The sequence below is a fragment of the Delphinus delphis genome, chromosome 6 (assembly GCF_949987515.2).
Source record: "Delphinus delphis chromosome 6, mDelDel1.2, whole genome shotgun sequence".
Classification (NCBI taxonomy): domain Eukaryota; kingdom Metazoa; phylum Chordata; class Mammalia; order Artiodactyla; family Delphinidae; genus Delphinus; species Delphinus delphis.
The window spans coordinates 105,314,815-105,333,363 of record NC_082688.1 but is presented as its reverse complement, the minus strand read 5'-3'; the positions used below and the strand labels follow the sequence as shown (position 1 = coordinate 105,333,363).

Genomic DNA, 18,549 nt, shown 5'->3' with positions numbered 1-18,549 from the left:
GCACCACAACAAAGAGTAGCCCCACTGGCAGCAACTAGAGAGAACCCAACGCAGGCAAAAATAAATAAATAAAATTTTAAAATAAATAAAATTAAAATAAGCAGGCAGAAGATGGCGGAAGAGTAAGACGCGGAGATCACCTTCCTCCCCACAGATACACCAGAAATACATCTACGCGTGGAACAACTCCTGCGGAGCACCTACTGAACGCTGGCAGAAGACCTCAGACCTCCCAAAAGGCAAGGAACCCCCCACGTACCTGGTTAGGGCAAAAGAAAAAACTAAACAGAGACGGAAGGATAGGGATGGGTCCTGCACCAGCGGGAGAGAGCTGTGAAGGAGGAAAAGTGTCCACACACTAGGAAGCCCCTTCGCGGGTGGAGACTTCGGGAGGCGGAGTGGGGGAGCTTGGGAGCCGCGGAGGAGAGCACAACAACAGGGGTGCGGAGGGCAAACCGGACAGATTCCAGCGCAGAGGATCGGGCCGACCGGAACTCACCAGCCGAGAGGCTTGTCTGCTCGCCTGCCGGGGCGGGCGGGACTGGGAGCTGAGGCTCCGGCTTTTGTCAGAGCTCCGGCAGAGGACTGAGGTTGGCGGCGTGAACACAGCCTGCAGGGCGTTAGTGCACCGCGGCTGGCCGGGAGAGAGTCCGGGGAAAAGTCTGGACCTGCCGAAGAGGCAAGAGACTTTTACGTCCCTCTTTGTTTCCTGGTGCACGAGGAGAGGGGATTAAGAACGCTGCTTGAGAGAGCTCCAGGGACGGGCGCGAGCCGCGGCTAAAAGTGCGGAGCCCAGAGACAGACATGAGACGCTAAGGCCGCTGCTGCCGCCACCAGGAGGCCTGTGTGCGAACACAGGTCGCTAGCCACACGCCCTTCCGGGGAGCCTGTGCAGCCCGCCACTGCCAGGGTCCCGGGATCCAGGGACAACTCCCCCGGGAGAACGCACGGCGCGCCTCAGGCTGCAAAGTCACGCTGGCCTCTGCCGCCGCAGGCCTGCCCCACACTCCGTGACCCTCCCTACCCCCCGGCCTGAGTGAGCCAGAGCCTCCGAATCAGCGGCTCCTTTAACCCCGTCCTGTCTGAGCAAAGAACAGACGCCCTCCGGCGACTGACACGCACAGGCGGGGCCAAATCCAAAGCTGAGCCCCTGGGAACTGTGAGAACAAAGAAGAGAAAGGGAAATCTCTCCCAGCAGCCTCAGGAGCAGCGGATTAAAGCTCTACAATCAACTTGATATACCCTGCATCTGTGGAATACCTGAATAGACAACGAATCATCCCAAATTAAGGAGCCCTGTGGATGAAAGGCTCTTGGTGCTGCAGCCAGGAGTCAGTGCTGTGCCTCTGAGGTGGGAGAGCCAACTTCAGGACACTGGTCCACAAGAGGCCTCCCAGCTGCACATAATATCAAACAGCAAAAATCTCCGAGAGATCTCCATCTCAACGCCAGCACCCAGCTTCACTCAACGACCAGCAAGCTACAGTGCTGGACATCCTATGCCAAACAACTAGCAAGACAGGAACACAACCCCACCCATTAGCAGAGAGGCTGCCCAAAATCATAATAAGTCTACAGACACCCCAAAACACACCACCAGACGTGGACCTGCCCACCAGAAAGACAAGATCCAGCCTCATCCACCAGAACACAGGCACTAGTACCCTCCACCAGGAAGCCTACACAACCCACTGAACCTACCTTAGCCACTGGGGACAGACACAAAAAACAACAGGAACTACGAACCTTCAGCCTGCAAAAAAGGAGACCCCAAACACAGTAAGATAAGCAAAATGAAAAGACAGAAAAACACACAGCAGATGAAGGAGCAAGATAAAAACCCACCAGACCTAACAAATGAAGAGGAAATAGGCAGTCTACCTGAAAAAGAATTCAGAATAATGATAGTAAGGTTGATCCAAAATCTTGGAGATAGAATGGACAATAGAATGGACAAAATGCAAGAATCAGTTAACAAGGCCCTAGAAGAACTAAAGATGAAACAAGCAATGATGAACAACACAATAAATGAAATTAAAAGTACTCTAGATGGGCTCAATAGCAGAATAACTGAGGCAGAAGAACGGATAAGTGACCTGGAAGATAAAATAGTGGAAATAACTACTGCAGAGCAGAATAAAGAAAAAAGAATGAAAAGAACTGAGGACAGTCTCAGAGACCTCTGGGACAACATTAAACGCACCAACATTCGAATTATAGGGGTTCCAGAAGAAGAAGAGAAAAAGAAAGGGACTGAGAAAATATTTGAAGAGATTATAGTTGAAAACTTCCCTAATATGGGAAAGGAAATAGTTAATCAAGTCCAGGAAGCACAGAGAGTCCCATACAGGATAAATCCAAGGAGAAATACGCCAAGACACATATTAATCAAACTGTCAAAAATTAAATACAAAGAAAACATATTAAAAGCAGCAAGGGAAAAACAACAAATAACACACAAGGGAATCCCCATAAGGTTAACAGCTGATCTTTCAGCAGAAACTCTGCAAGCCAGAAGGGAGTGGCTGGACATATTGAAAGTGTTGAAGGAGAAAAACCTGCAACCAAGATTACTCTACCCAGCAAGGATCTCATTCAGATTTGATGGAGAAATTAAAACCTTTACAGACAAGCAAAAGCTGAGAAAGTTCAGCACCACCAAACCAGCTCTACAACAACTGCTAAAGGAACTTCTCTAGGCAAGAAACACAAAAAGGAAAAGACCTACAATAACAAACCCAAAACAATTAAGAAAATGGGAATGGGAACACACATACCGATAATTACCTTAAATGTAAATGGACTAAATGCTCCCACCAAAAGACACAGATTGGCTGAATGGATACAAAAACAAGACCCATATATTTGCTGTATACAAGAGACCCACTTCAGACCTAGAGACACATACAGACTGAAAGTAAGGGGATGGAAAAAGGTATTTCATGCAAATGGAAACCAAAAGAAAGCTGGAGTAGCAATTCTCATATCAGACAAAATAGACTTTAAAACAAAGACTATTAGAAGAGACAAAGAAGGACACTACATAATGATCAAGGGATCGATCCAAGAGGAAGATATAACAATTGTAAATATTTATGCACCCAACATAGGTGCACCTCAATACATAAGGCAAATACTGACAACCATAAAAGGGGAAATTGACAGTAACACATTCATAGTAGGGGACTTTAACACCCCACTTTCACCAATGGACAGATCATCCAAAATGAAAATAAATAAGGAAACACAAGCTTTAAATGATACATTAAACGAGATGGAGTTAATTGATATTTATAGGACATTCCATCCAAAAACAACAGAATACACATTTTTCTCAAGTGCTCATGGAACATTCTCCAGGATAGATCATATCTTGGGTCACAAATCAAGCCTTGGTAAATTTAAGAAAATTGAAATTGTATCAAGTATCTTTTCCGACCACAACGCTATGAGACTCGATATCAATTACAGGAGAAGATCTGTAAAAAATACAAACACATGGAGGCTAAACAATACACTACTTAATAACGAAGTGATCACTGAAGAAATCAAAGAGGAAATCAAAAAATACCTAGAAACAAATGACAATGGAGACACGACGACTCAAAATCTATGGGATGCAGCAAAAGCAGTTCTAAGAGGGAAGTTTATAGCAATACAATCTTACCTTAAGAAACAGGAAACATCTCGAATAAACAACCTAACCTTGCACCTAAAGCAATTAGAGAAAGAAGAACAAAAAAACCCCAAAGTTATCAGGAGGAAAGAAATCATAAAAATCAGATCTGAAATAAATGAAAAAGAAATGAAGGAAACGATAGCAAAGATCAATAAAACTAAAAGCTGGTTCTTTGAAAGGATAAACAAAATTGATAAACCATTAGCCAGACTCATCAAGAAAAAAAGGGAGAAGACTCAAATCAATAGAATTAGAAATGAAAAAGGAGAAGTAACAACTGACACTGCAGAAATACAAAAGATCATGAGAGATTACTACAAGCAACTCTATGCCAATAAAATGGACAACCTGGAAGAAATGGACAAATTCTTAGAAAGGCACAACCTGCCAAGACTGAATCAGGAAGAAATAGAAAATATGAACAGACCAATCACAAGCACTGAAATTGAAACTGTGATTAAAAATCTTCCAACAAGCAAAAGCCCAGGACCAGATGGCTTCACAGGCGAATTCTATCAAACATTTAGAGAAGAGCTATCACCTATCCTTCTCAGACTCTTCCAAAATATAGCAGAGGGAGGAACACTCCCCAACTCATTCTACGAGGCCACCATCACCCTGATACCAAAACCAGACAAGGATGTCACAAAGAAAGAAAACTACAGGCCAATATCACTGATGAATATAGATGCAAAGATCCTCAACAAAATACTAGCAAACAGAATCCAACAGCACATTAAACGGATCATACACCATGATCAAGTGGGGTTTATTGCAGGAATGCAAGGATTCTTCAATATATGCAAACCAATCAACGTGATACACCATATTAACAAATTGAAGGAGAAAAACCATATGATCATCTCAATAGATGCAGAGAAAGCTTTTGACAAAATTCAACACCCATTTATGATAAAAACCCTGCAGAAAGTAGGCATAGAGGGAACTTTCCTCAACATAATAAAGGCCATATATGACAAACCCACAGCCAACATCGTCCTCAATGGTGAAAAACTGAAAGCATTTCCACTAAGATCAGGAACAAGACAAGGTTGCCCACTCTCACCACTCTTATTCAACATAGTTTTGGAAGTTTTAGCCACAGCAATCAGAGAAGAAAAGGAAATAAAAGGAATCCAAATCGGAAAAGGAGAAGTAAAGCTGTCACTGTTTGCAGATGACATGATACTATACATACAGAATCCTAAGGATGCTACCAGAAAACTACTAGAGCTAATCAATGAATTTGGTAAAGTAGCAGGATACAAAATTAATGCACAGAAATCTCTGGCATTCCTATACACTAAGGATGAAAAATCTGAAAGTGAAATCAAGAAAACACTCCCATTTACCATTGCAACAAAAAGAATAAAATACCTAGGAATAAACCTACCTAAGGAGACAAAAGACCTGTATGCAGAAAATTATAAGACACTGATGAAAGAAATTAAAGATGATACAAATAGATGGAGAGATATACCATGTTCTTGGATTGGAAGAATCAACATTGTGAAAATGACTCTACTACCCAAAGCAATCTACAGATTCAATGCAATCCCTATGAAACTACCACTGGCATTTTTCACAGAACTAGAACAAAAAATTTCACAATTTGTATGGAAACACAAAAGACCCCGAATAGCCAAAGCAATCTTGAGAACGAAAAATGGAGCTGGAGGAATCAGGCTTCCTGACTTCAGACTATACTACAAAGCTACAGTAATCAAGACAGTATGGTACTGGCACAAAAACAGAAATATAGATCAATGGAACAGGATAGAAAGCCCAGAGATAAACCCACGCACATATGGTCACCTTATCTTTGACAAAGGAGGCAGAAATGTACAGTGGAGAAAGGACAGCCTATTCAATAAGTGGTGCTGGGAAAACTGGACAGCTACATGTAAAAGTATGAGATTAGATCACTCCCTAACACCATACACAAAAATAAGCTCAAAATGGATTAAAGACCTAAATGTAAGGACAGAAACTATCAAACTCTTAGAGGAAAACATAGGCAGAACACTCTATGACATAAATCACAGCAAGGTCCTTTTTGACCCACCTCCTAGAGAAATGGAAATAAAAACAAAAGTAAACAAATGGGACCTAATGAAACTTAAAAAGCTTTTGCACAGCAAAGGAAACCATAAAGAAGACCAAAAGACAACCCTCAGAATGGGAGAAAATATTTGCAAATGAAGCAACTGACAAAGGATTAATCTCCAAAATTTATAAGCAGCTCATGCAGCTTAATAACAAAAAAACAAACAACCCAATCCAAAAATGGGCAGAAGACCTAAATAGACATTTCTCCAAAGAAGATATACAGACTGCCAACAAACACATGAAAGAATGCTCAACATCATTAATCATTAGAGAAATGCAAATCAAAACTACAATGAGATATCATCTCACACCAGTCAGAATGGCCATCATCAAAAAATCTAGAAACAATAAATGCTGGAGAGGGTGTGGAGAAAAGGGAACCCTCTTACACTGTTGGTGGGAATGTAAATTGATACAGCCACTATGCAGAACTGTATGGAGGTTCCTTAAAAAGCTACAAATAGAACTACCATATGACCCAGCAATCCCACTACTGGGCATATACCCTGAGAAAACCAAAATTCAAAAAGAGTCATGTACCAAAATGTTCATTGCAGCTCTATTTACAATAGCCCAGAGATGGAAACAACCTAAGTGTCCATCATCGGATGAATGGATAAAGAAGATGTGGCACATATATACAATGGAATATTACTCAGCCATAAAAAGAGACGAAATTGAGCTATTTGTAATGAGGTGGATAGACCTAGAGTCTGTCATACAGAGTGAAGTAAGTCAGAAAGAGAGAGACAAATACCGTATGCTAACACATATATATGGAATTTAAGAAAAAAAAAAATGTCATGAAAAACCTAGGGGTGAAACAGGAATAAAGACACAGACTTACTAGAGAATGGACTTGAGGCTATGGGGAGGGGGAAGGGTAAACGGTGACAAAGCGATAAAGAGGCATGGACATATATACACTACCAAACGTAAGGTAGATAGCTAGTGGGAAGCAGCCACGTAGCACAGGGAGATCAGCTCGGTGCTTTGTGACCGCCTGGAGGGGTGGGATAGGGAGGGTGGGAGGGAGGGAGACGCAAGCGGGAAGAGATATGGGAACATATGTATATATATAACCGATTCATTTTGTTGTGAAGCTGAAACTAACATACCATTGTAAAGCAATTATACTCCAATAAAGATGTTTAAAAAAAAAATAAGCAGGCAGAAATCTATAATTTTTTTGTGAAACAGTTCTAGTTTTAGAGACAGGCTCATTAAAAATAAAAACAAACATTTTGTGGACCTAAAATAACATGCTGCAGGTCATTTGTGCCCATGGGCCACAGTATCTGCCTTATACCTATAAACATTTTCTTTTGCCCTCTTCCAATATTCATTTGTGACAAGCTATTCATCATAAAAGTCCTGTTTTCATGACAATTACATTCTTTCCTGATTGCCTAGTTTTTTTCCTTCAAGGTTTTATAATGTAAAATTTTAAACACAGAGAAAAGTTGAAATAAATTTACAGTGAATGCCCATACACTAACGACCTAGATTTTACCATTAACATTTTACTTGCTTTACTACATATCCATCCATTCCTTTATGCATCCATCCCTCTATTCATCTCATCTTTTGATGCATTTCAAAATCAGTTACAGACATCTGTACACTTCCCCCTAAATACTTCCACATGTATATCATTAATTAGAGCTCAGTATTTGTTCAGGTATTTTTTCTCTTGAAGTAAAATTTAGATAAAATAAAATATGAAAATCTTATGTTTACCATCTATGAGTTCTGAGAAGTACATCCACCTGTGAAATTCAAACCCCTATGAAGTTACAGAATATTACCATCACCCCAGGAAGTTCCCTCATGCCCCTTCCTGGTCAGTCCCTGTCCTCTTCCCTCAGAGGCAATCACTGCTCAGATTTTTTTCCCATGACAGATTAGTTTTGTCTGTTCCAGAACCTCATCTAAATGGAACTTCTATGTATTCTTTTGTGTAAGGCTTCTTTCAGTATAAAGTTTTTGAGATTCATCTGCAATGTTGTATGTATCAGCAGTTTGTTCCTTTTTATTACTGAATAGTACTTCATTGTAGGAATATACCACAGTTTTGTTTAGCCATTCTATTTCGGACACCTGGACGGCTGCCAATTATTAGCTATTCTAAATCTTTGGCAATTACAACTGTACTCTGCTAATTTTCTTGTTAGCTTCATATACCACCCCCTCCCCCACACCCCCCATAACATACCATCAGCTAGTTGGGAGAGAGAGAAAAAAAAAAAACTTTCAACCAGAGTAACTCATTTACTTTTTCTCCTAACTGATGTCAAAAGAACCCTGCTTATTAACACAAATGCTCTATTATTAAAATGCTATGCAGTGTTGGTAATGTTCTGTTCTATGCTAGTTACATTACATAGGTACATTAGCTGTGAACATTCACCAAGTTGTACACTACTGATTTGTACATTTTTCAGTAGGTATATTACATTCAAAATTTGTTGAAAAAGCTGTGTAAACATTTTCCTAATGGCTTATAAGAGACACTTGACACTTCAGTTTCTATCTTAACCCTCAGCCCTTGGTCCTTTCTATCAAGTGCTTAGTAACACATTAATTCTTAATCCTAGGAAGTTCTTTTTAAAAGTAGCTGCCAAGGGCTTCCCTGGTGGCGCAGTGGTTCGGGGTCCGTCTGCCGATGCGGGGGACGCGGGTTCATGCCCTGGTCCGGGAGGATCCCGCGTGCCGCGGAGCGACTGGGCCCGTGAGCCATGGCCGCTGGGCCTGCGCGTCCGGAGCCTGTGCTCCGCGGCAGGAGGGGCCACAGCAGTGAAAGGCCCGCGTACCGCAAAAATATAAAAAATAAAAAAATTTTTTAAAGTAGCTGCCAAATCCCTTTAGTAATCCAAATAATTTACCTCTTAACTTAATGATTTGGTAAATTCAGGTTTCTGTACGTTATTCTTTGCTCTTGAAAATGGAGTTGTCCATTGCTAACTTCATGCTTTGAAGGTCTTCATACTTTCAAAATTCACCATAAACTGACCTTGTTTAGATACGAGATTTCAAGGACTGTTTTATTATACAGACAAAAAAAATCAATTATGATATTTTCCTATCCCATTTATATCAGAGCAGATAGAATTCTGTATATAATTCTTCAAACGTCTCTCTGTATGGAACAGCACTCTGTATATATTAGCATAAAACTAAAATAAATTACAAGAATTTAACCTGTTAACTGAAAAGTATCCATCCTAAAGCTTATATTACAACTACCAGAACTAAAGATTCCACAGTATCTGAAGCAATGTAATATTATGTTATTTCAGATTCCTTGACTATGGGAAACATTTTTAATCCAAAGTCATAAAAGGATATAACAGAAGGCACCTATTATTTTGTCTACACAGAATGCCTCATTGTTTCCAATCACATGTTCTTGGGGATGTCACTCAAAATACCCTACCTTCTGGCCAACAGCGTGGGCACACAAGGAAACCAAGCCTTGTTCTCCTCAAAATATTCAGGTTAGAGTAGAAGGAAGATGGACAGTCACTGTAACTGTGCTCAGCTGTGGGAAGATGTTAGTCTGGTATATTCCTCACCATGCAGAAGAAGCTAGTTTGTAGGAAACTAAAGCAGGCATACTAAGAAATGCAGAGCAAAGGGGAAAGTTCTACAGTGTTCATATCCCTTGTTCTAGTCATTCCTAAGCCCCTACCTCATCCCTGCTCTTCTTCCCCACCAGGGGTTGAACCCATGCCCCCTGCAGTGGAAGCGCAGAGTCTTAACCACTGGACCACCACGGAAGTCCACTCCTGCTCTTCTTGCTATATTGTTATGTAAGAGCATAAACTTCCCTTTATGCTTCACCTTGTTTAAATTAGATGTCTGTGCCTTGCACCAAGAGAGGTCCCTAATACAAAGATATACCTTAAGTAAAAAGATCTACAATTGCTAGAATAAAATGTATGACTCCTATAGAGCAGAATGATAGTGGCATAATGAGCAGGATCAAATCATGCATATGACACTGAAGGTACAATATTTTACTGAGAAAATGCCAAGATTAGAAGCTTTCTTGGATATTGAGAACAATATTCCAGTGGCATTAACATAAACAAGGTACACATTCTGTCATTTTCGAATTTTATTTCTTATAATTCACCTAGTTTAAGCACATAATCATGAAATTATGGCTAAAATGACCTACAAAGGTCATCTAAGTCCATTATACCAGCAATTCTTTTATAACAGAAAAAGATAACATGTAAGAACTGAATTAATTTCCTATGTAGCAGAAGAACTGTTCACAGGATAAGGAACATCTTTCACTTCAAATTACTAATCTGAATGCAGACTCAGGCCAACAGTAATTGAAAATGATGTGAGAAGAATTTTGACACTGTAACAACACAGACAATGTCTGAAGCATAAAAGAACAATTAAATTCAGGAATTATGCCTCAGTTCATAAACTGACATTCTAAAAGACCATACTACTAGACCATAATAGTAAACGTATTTTACAATAAATTTTACCCCACTTGGATATGTAAACCCTTCTTGGATAAGGCCCGAGGTCCAGAACATACTTTCTTAAACTAAATCCTATAATCATGAAGGTTAAAGCATTCACAAATGATTAATCTTGAAATCATATGTGCAAATATGACACAACTACCTTACCTGTAAATCATCAACAGATAATAAGACCTTATTGGATAACACAGCATTTTCTTCAGCTTGACTGCTGTCTTTATCTTTTTATCTAGAATGACTAGGCAAAATATGGTCTAGTCATGTATTAGTTTTGTTTATCATACATGGTATTTATTCCATGATGATTTAACACATTATTGCATCAGTCATAATATTAACCAACTAAAGACGTACTAAGGCCCTTCTTACTATTTATGGCACATTACACACACAATTATTATTACCATCAAAGGAGAGGCAATTTTAAAGTAAGAAAATGACAAGAGTGAGAATAAGTAAGAAATGAAGATTTGCTGGGGATTGAGCTTCACAGTATGGTAAAATGATTCTATAATTCAAACCAATGGCAGAACTGACTAACGCAGAGAAGAGAGACTATGACTACAGATAATAGTATAAAAATGTTCTTTTCATAATAAAAAGATTTTGAGAAAAATAAGATTATATTCAATTTACAATCATACTTTAATAGCTATTTTTAAATTACCACTAATTAAGGTTGAGATTTTTAAATTACAGCCACCTTATACACATTTGGGAAAATAAAATCCTAGTGTTGACAAAAACATGTAAGTTTACAGAGGGAGATATAAATTAGGTGTGCAATCAGAGAACAGGAGACCATTTAGACAAAAATCATTCAACTAACACTTATTGAGTGACCCCTATGTGTCAGACCATGTACAAGGCAGAGAGGATGCAACAAGGAACAAGTTAGGCAAAAATTCCTGCCCTCATGATGCTTAATTACATTCTAATGGCTATAGAAAATAGCCATTAACAAATAAATTGTATTTTTTAAAAAAGGGAAACTCAGGCCCAAAGCAAACACAGTGCCTTCCCTTTCCCAAGGACACAGCTACTTAGCAGCAACTCAGGCTACAGTTCACACCACCTGGCCTATTCCAGAGACTTTTAGATATATGATAAAGCCAATGAGAGAAGAAAAAAGTTTAACAAAAAACCTAAATAACAAGGAAAATCTATCTTAATGTCTACTTACTGGATTATAGAACTGTCAACCAAAACAGAAGGAATTTAATTGAAATATTGGTTGACCCAAATTTTAGAAAATGCTTACGCTAAAGGCACTCTGCACTAGACTCTAAAGATGTACTTAATGAGCTAATAGATACTTTATCTACTCTAGAATACTTTTATTCAGAGGCCTATTTAATATGAACTAGTGGTTACAGCTCATGTCCTAGCACAAAAAACACTCTCTACATAATACCACCATCCAATTTGTATTTTTTGCCAGACTCCAAAGAAAGTCTACCAGCTACATTAGCTAATAGACTTAACTACATTATCATCCCCAGTAGGTAAAGAAAATGGCTAAGGTGTTTAGTAGTTTGCATACAAAAGGCAGCATTAAGGTAGCATTCTTCCAATATTCTGCTTGTCACAAGGTATTTAATACCAGCCATCTGTTTCACAAATTTCTAGGCTATTAAGCAGTTTAAAATTATATGTAATTTTATGTTCAATTGAAAATTAATGTTAGACTTCAAACTTGAAACAGAAATGGTAAAAGAGAAAGTTGATAGATTTGAAAATTCATTCCTTACCACATAACTATGAAAAAATTCTTTCAGCTCTACAAACGCCTGCTGTCATTTGTGGATCATAATCATAATGATTTTTAAATTTTATTAAAACAATTGAGAGGATGAAAATTAAGAGAAGAATTAGATACTTACACCACTGGAAAGGAACTGAGCATACTTTACATGAGGTGAATCAATATCTTTTCTAGAGATGATCAGCGTTATTTATCATTCTGTGGAATAAAGACAGAAAATTCAGAAATAGTTTTTAATCAAGTATTGAACAAAAATTTTAATTACATACTTAAGGATTAACAGTTAACATCGGATACTCATGATTTTAAAATTATTTTGTAATTCTGAAAGGAAACATTGGTTTGAAGGAAAATTTTAAAAATAGAAAAATGCTTTTGATAGCTTTCAAAATCATTCACTTGGAAAAAGTAATGAAAATCATACCCCTGAAGCTTAATCTGTTACCAGACACCACTGAGGGAAACAGATTTAAACATGCAATGGAATATATATATATACACACACTGTAGTGACATTCAAGATAATTTGTTGATAATAACATCAATGCATTTATGTAGAATCCTATAAACAAAAAACCACACCACAGCATGATTGCAGCTAACAGTCTTAACTGTGGGGTAAATCCTGGGGTCTAGTTCCAAGTCTATTACTTATTTTACTGCTAGCCAAATCTTCAGTGACTGAATTTCTCTAAGTCTCAATCTCTGCATCTATAAAACAGGGATAATAGATAACTACTTCAAAACGCTACAAGAATTTAAAACATTTTTTAAATGGTGGTGATGAAGCACTTCACAAACTATCAAGTAGCAGAGACTATTAATACCAGTTTAAAAAAGACACCAATACCCATGTCGATTCCTGAACAGAGTGTAAGTTAATAATGGAGTGAGTCTAGTACTTCTATCTTCTGATTAGCATTCTACTGCTTTATTCAGCATTCAGACACTGTGACCCCTTTCAATTCAGACATAGATCTGAACAAAAAGTGAAATCTACCATTCACAGTTTAGGAGCTAAAGATCATGTATTACTGACTGAACTTATTAGCACTTTCAAACCATAATCTATAGAGGCAGCTATTTCCATGAACTCAAAGTTAATATTATAAATTAGACAAAAGTTAAAAATGTTGATGTCAAAAACTCTCTCATTAAAATACACATTCAGCACTGAATTATATAAAGCAAGACCAAAGTGTCTAACAGTGACTAATGATATATGTGAAATGTACAGGGTAAAGTTAGAAATCTTTCATATTTCATATCCTAAATTGTAGCTTTAATGAAGTTCCTGCTGTAGTTAATTTTATTGCTGACTTAAGAAACACTGGTCCTAAAAGGTAGATATAAAATACAAAGAAAATCTACTGAAAATATTGTTGATTACATTTCCTAGACAAAATAGCAACACCAAGCCACAAAACTGATTACTGGTCAATACACGTTTTTTCCACTCTTGCTCAAATGCAGTTAAAATATACTAAGTATTTACTTGCCCTGACATAGGCACAAGGTCATAATATGAGTAAGATATGGTCCCAGCAGTGTAGAACCTTATTAAACTATGCGGAAGGGTCAAATAAAAATCACACACACACACATCCTTCTAATAAAAGGCATAATGTGATAAGTCTAAAAATTCAAGGTCTATGAGAATAACAATTTAGAAATTAATTTAGGTCACAGAGAACTGGGAAGACTTCTTCAAGTGAGATCTCAGCTGTTATCTGAAGTTTAGAATAAAACTTCCACCAAACCAAAATGTGAAGGGAGGTTAGAATCAGTGGAGGAAAGAATCAGGGAGAAGGAACAATTAAAAGAGATTATGAAGGATGATTAGGGAATAAGTAGACCTGTGTTGTTGGCCTTTAACATGTATGTATGAGAAGACAGGTAGAAAGGGAGGACTTCCACTATCTATGGAGGGCTGGTAAATGCCTTGCAGTAATTCTGACCTTTATTCTGTAAGAATGCGAATGATGCTACAGCTGAATCAGACAATCTAGGAAGTAAATCACCAAAGACCCTCATTTCACAGATAAGAAAACTGAGATTAAGACACTGATACAGACCTGTATAACTGCAAATCACTGAATTCATGTCATTTATATTTCAGATATAAATGGGCTAAAAATATTCTATAAAAATAAAATATTCTAAGAACAGAAGACCAAGCAAGCATGGTGCTATGAGTTCTCTACTCTCAGGTTCAACGTCACAGAGCCCTCCTAGCATAGGATACAGATTTTTTTTAAACTGACAGATTAAAAATGTATATTAAAATCACACCCATTAGAATGGCTATAATCAAGAAACAGAAAATAACAAGGATTGGCACAGATGTGGATAAAATAAAAGCTTTGTGTGCTGCCGATGAAAATGTGTAATGGTGGTGCCACTATGGAAAATACAATAGTATGGCAGTTCCTCAAAACAATTAAACACAGATTACCATAAGATCCGCAGTTCTACTTCTGGGTGTATACCCAGAAGAAGTGAAAGCAGGGACTCGAAAATATATTTGTACACCCAAGTTTATAGCAGCATATTCACAAAAGCCAAAAGGTGGAAACAAACTCAAATGTCCATCGATGGATGAATGGCTAAACAAAATGTGGTACACACATAACATATAAGGGAATATTATTCAGCCTTAAAAAACAAGGAAATTCTGACATAGTAACACGGATGAACCCTGAAGGCATTACACTAAGTGAAACAAGACAGTCACAAAAGGTCAAATACTGTATAATTCCACTTTTAAGAGGTATTTAGAGTCATCAAATTCAAATAGAAAGTAGAATGGTGCTTGAATGGGGCTGTGGAAGGGGGAGTTATTGTTTAATGGTACAAAGTTTCAGTTTGGGAAGATGAAAAAGTTCTAGAGATGGATGACAGTGATGGTTGTACAACAATGTTTACTGTGCTTAATGTCACTGAACTGTATGCTTAAAAATGGTTAAAATAGTAAATTTTATATTATGTATATTTTATTACTGCAAAAAGTAGAGTATTACAATAAAAGAAAATGTACATTAAAAGGTATCAGGGATAAAAGTTCAAGGATGCTGAATCATATTTAAGCACCCAGCTATAAAAAGCAAGTAAGTTATAAAAGATAAAAAATCAGCTCCTCATTGGACTTCTAATCTGTTATACTTTAAAAAAAGAGAAAGAAAGAGTTGAATAACATTCACAGGGGACAAGGAGAAAAGAATTCCATACCAACAAAACTTACACTTTGATATATGAAAAAAATTGCAAATATGCAAGAATTGAGAGAGTATATTTTCTCAGTTACCCCAACTGAGAAAAATAATTGAGAAAGGGTTCTAAATAAGAAAAAATAAACCAGAATAGAGACATGGTAACAGGGAAGATGATGAGAAAGGGTAATATAAGCAACGAATCTTTCAGTTTATATCATGTAATATACATTTAGATAATAACCGAATATCTAAGAATGTATAACTTACATGATAAATAAGGACTCTTGAAACAAAGGACTTTATCCCCAAAGAAATTTTAATAGATACCTATTCAAGATGTACTAAACAATCTATTCAAAATGAAAGAGTTGTAGGCAGGGTAGATGGAGGGAGGCAGAAGTAAAAGTACTCCCAAGATCTGAAAGAAGAGAACGAGGGGAAAACAGAAGAGAGGCAGAAAATAAAAGTACTCTAAAGGTCTCATCTTTTCATGGTCAAGAAGACACCTGGGAGAAAAATGCGCATCTTTTTGGGGAAAATAGTATTTTGTTTTAATTTATTTTGTTCTCTGCAAAAAATGCAGAGAAACATGTATCAATCGAGGCATAATTTCAAGGTCAAAAGTATTGAGTGGGGACTTCCCTGGTGGCACAGTGGGTAGGAATCCACCTGCCAATGCAGGGGACACGGGTTCGAGCCCTGGTCTGGGAAGATCCCACATGCCACGGAGCAACTAAGCCCGTGTGCCACAACTACTAAGCCTGCACTCTAGAGCCCGCGAGCCACACCTACTGAGCCTGCGCACCTAGAGCCTGTGCTCCGCAACAACAGAAGCCACTGCAGTGAGAAGCCTGTACACCGAAACAAAGAGTAGCCCCTGCTTGCTGCAACTACAGAAAGCCCATGAGCAGCAATGAGGACCCAACGCAGCCAAATACATAAATTAATTAAATAAATTTGAGTTAAAGAAAGTATCGAGTAGGATAAAGATTATACAATTGTAAAATATACAGTTTATGACCAATATGAGTTATAAAGTTGTATATACCAAATAACACAGCAGGTAATAAAGCAAAACTTATTAGAGCTTTAATAATTTTATTTTTAAAGATACAAATACACTCACTGATGTGTATAAAATTGATGACTAATAAGGACCTGCTGTATAAAAAATAAATAAAATAAAATTCAAAAATTTTTTAAAAAGCAAAGAAAAAAAAAGATACAAATATACTGAGTTATTTCAGTATACCTTGTAGAAGAGACAAATATAGTTCCAAAAAACAAAAAACAGAAATTATATTAACAATAAACTAATTTCAGAGATACGTAATATAGAAAATTTAGGAAAAGGTACCAAAAATATTTTGTTATGAATGACGAGATGACCTAGATAATCTTTGGATCAAAGAAGAAATCAAAAGAGAAATTATGATCTACATAGTAAGCTACAACATAAAATAGCTATGATTTAATAATCATAATAAAAACCCAGGTGACCTAGCAAAATTTGTATTCAGAAGTAAATTTGTGGCCTTCATAGCTTTTAATATTTTTAAAAGGCAGAGGCGGGGGGGGAAACCCAGTAAATAAGAAATTAGAAAAAATACAAACTGCATCAAAATGAACTAGGAAGAAAGAACTAAGAGATACTATTTGACATTAATATAAAGTAAAGAAGTTATAGAAAGCATAAATAAGTCCAAAAGCTAGCTCTCTGAAACATGATTAAAGAATCAGAGAGTCTAATAAGGGGGTGAAAAAAAAAAGAGTGAGAGGGAAAACTCACGATAGTCAAAATGAAAAGAGAAATCATAAGTATAGGAGAGAATTAAGAAAGTAAGACAGGGCTTCCCTGGTGGCACAGTGGTTGAGAGTCCGCCTGCCGATGCAGGGGACACAGATTCGTGCCCCGGTCCGGGAAGATCCCACATGCCATGAAGCGGCTGGGTCTGTGAGCCATGGCCGCTGAGCCTGCGCGTCCAGAGCCTGTGCTCCACAACGGGAGAGACCACAACAGTGAGAGGCCCGCGTACCGCAAAAAAAAAAAAAAAAGAAAAAGAAAAGAAAATAAGACAAAGCTAAGAAAATACAAATGCAATTTCTCGGCAATTCATTTGAAAACCGAAGAGAAAAATGTTTTCCCAGTAAGACAGAAAATATCAAAATTGACCCAAGAGAAATGAACTGAGTAGAACCAAATAGCACGAATTAAAGGTAATTAAAAATCTACTGAAGGAGGAGGAACTAAAATGGCGGAGTAGAAGGATGTGCTCTCACTCCCTCTTGTGAGAACACGAGAATCACAACTAGCTCCTGGACAATCATCGACAGGAAGACACTGGAACTCACCAAAAAAGATACCCCACATCCAAAGACAAAGGAGAAGCCACAACGAGACGGTAGGAGGGGTGCAATCACAGTAAAATCAAATCCCATAACTGCTGGGTGGGTGACTCACAGACTGGAGAACACATACCACAGAAGTCCACCAACTGGAGGAGTGAAGGTTCTGAGCCCCACGTCAGGCTTCCCAACCTGGGGGTCCGGCAACGGGAGGAGGAATTGCTAGAGAACCAGACTTTGAAGCCTAGTAGTATTTCACTACAGGACTTCGACAGGACTGGGGGAAACAGAGACTCCACTCTTGGAGGGCACACACAAAGTAGTGTGCGCATCGGGACCCAGGGAAAGGAGCAGTGTCCCCAGGGGAAGCTGAACCAGACCTAACTGCTAGTGTTGGAGGGTCTCCTGCAGAGGTGGGGGGTGGCTGTGGCTCGCTGTGGGGACAAGGACACTGACAGCAGAAATTCTGGAAAGTACTCCTTGGCGTGAGCCCTCCCAGAGTCTGTCATTAGCCCCACCAAACAGCCCAGGTAGGCTCCAGTGTTGGGTTGCCTCAGGCCAAACAACCAACAGGGAGGGAACCGAGCCCCACCCATCAACAGTCAAGCAGATTAAAGTTTTACTGAGCTCTGCGCACCAGAGCAACACCCAGATCTACCCACCATCAGTCCCTCCCATCAGGAAACTTGCTCAAGCCTCTTACATAGCCTAATCCACCAGAGGGCAGACAGCAGAAGCAAGAACTGCAATCCTGCAGCCTGTGGAACAAAAACCACATTCACAGAAAGATAGACAAGATGAAAAGGCAGAGGGCTATGTACCACATGAAGCAACAAGATAAAGCCCCAGAAAAACAACTAAATGAAGTAGAGATAGGCAACCGTCCAGAAAAAGAATTCAGAATAATGAAAGTGAAGATGATCCAGG

The 18,549-nt window shown here is 38.4% G+C and overlaps 1 protein-coding gene across 7 annotated transcripts in view; it reads right to left on the bottom strand.

Annotated features, from left to right (window-relative positions):
* HMBOX1 (homeobox containing 1) overlaps positions 1 to 18,549 on the bottom strand; it is a 184,438-nt gene that overhangs the window by 88,564 nt on the left and 77,325 nt on the right. For 3 of the 7 annotated variants that reach the window (XM_060015245.1, XM_060015246.1, XM_060015247.1), the window contains exon 1: positions 10,447 to 10,524. In XM_060015245.1, coding sequence (XP_059871228.1) covers positions 10,447 to 10,493 — 47 coding nt within the window. In that variant the 5' untranslated portion in view covers positions 10,494 to 10,524. Of the gene's footprint in view, positions 1 to 8,673; positions 8,843 to 10,446; positions 10,527 to 12,182; positions 12,263 to 18,549 lie in introns of those variants that run through there. The other 4 variants (XM_060015243.2, XM_060015242.1, XM_060015241.1 and 1 more) reach the window with 3 other exon arrangements.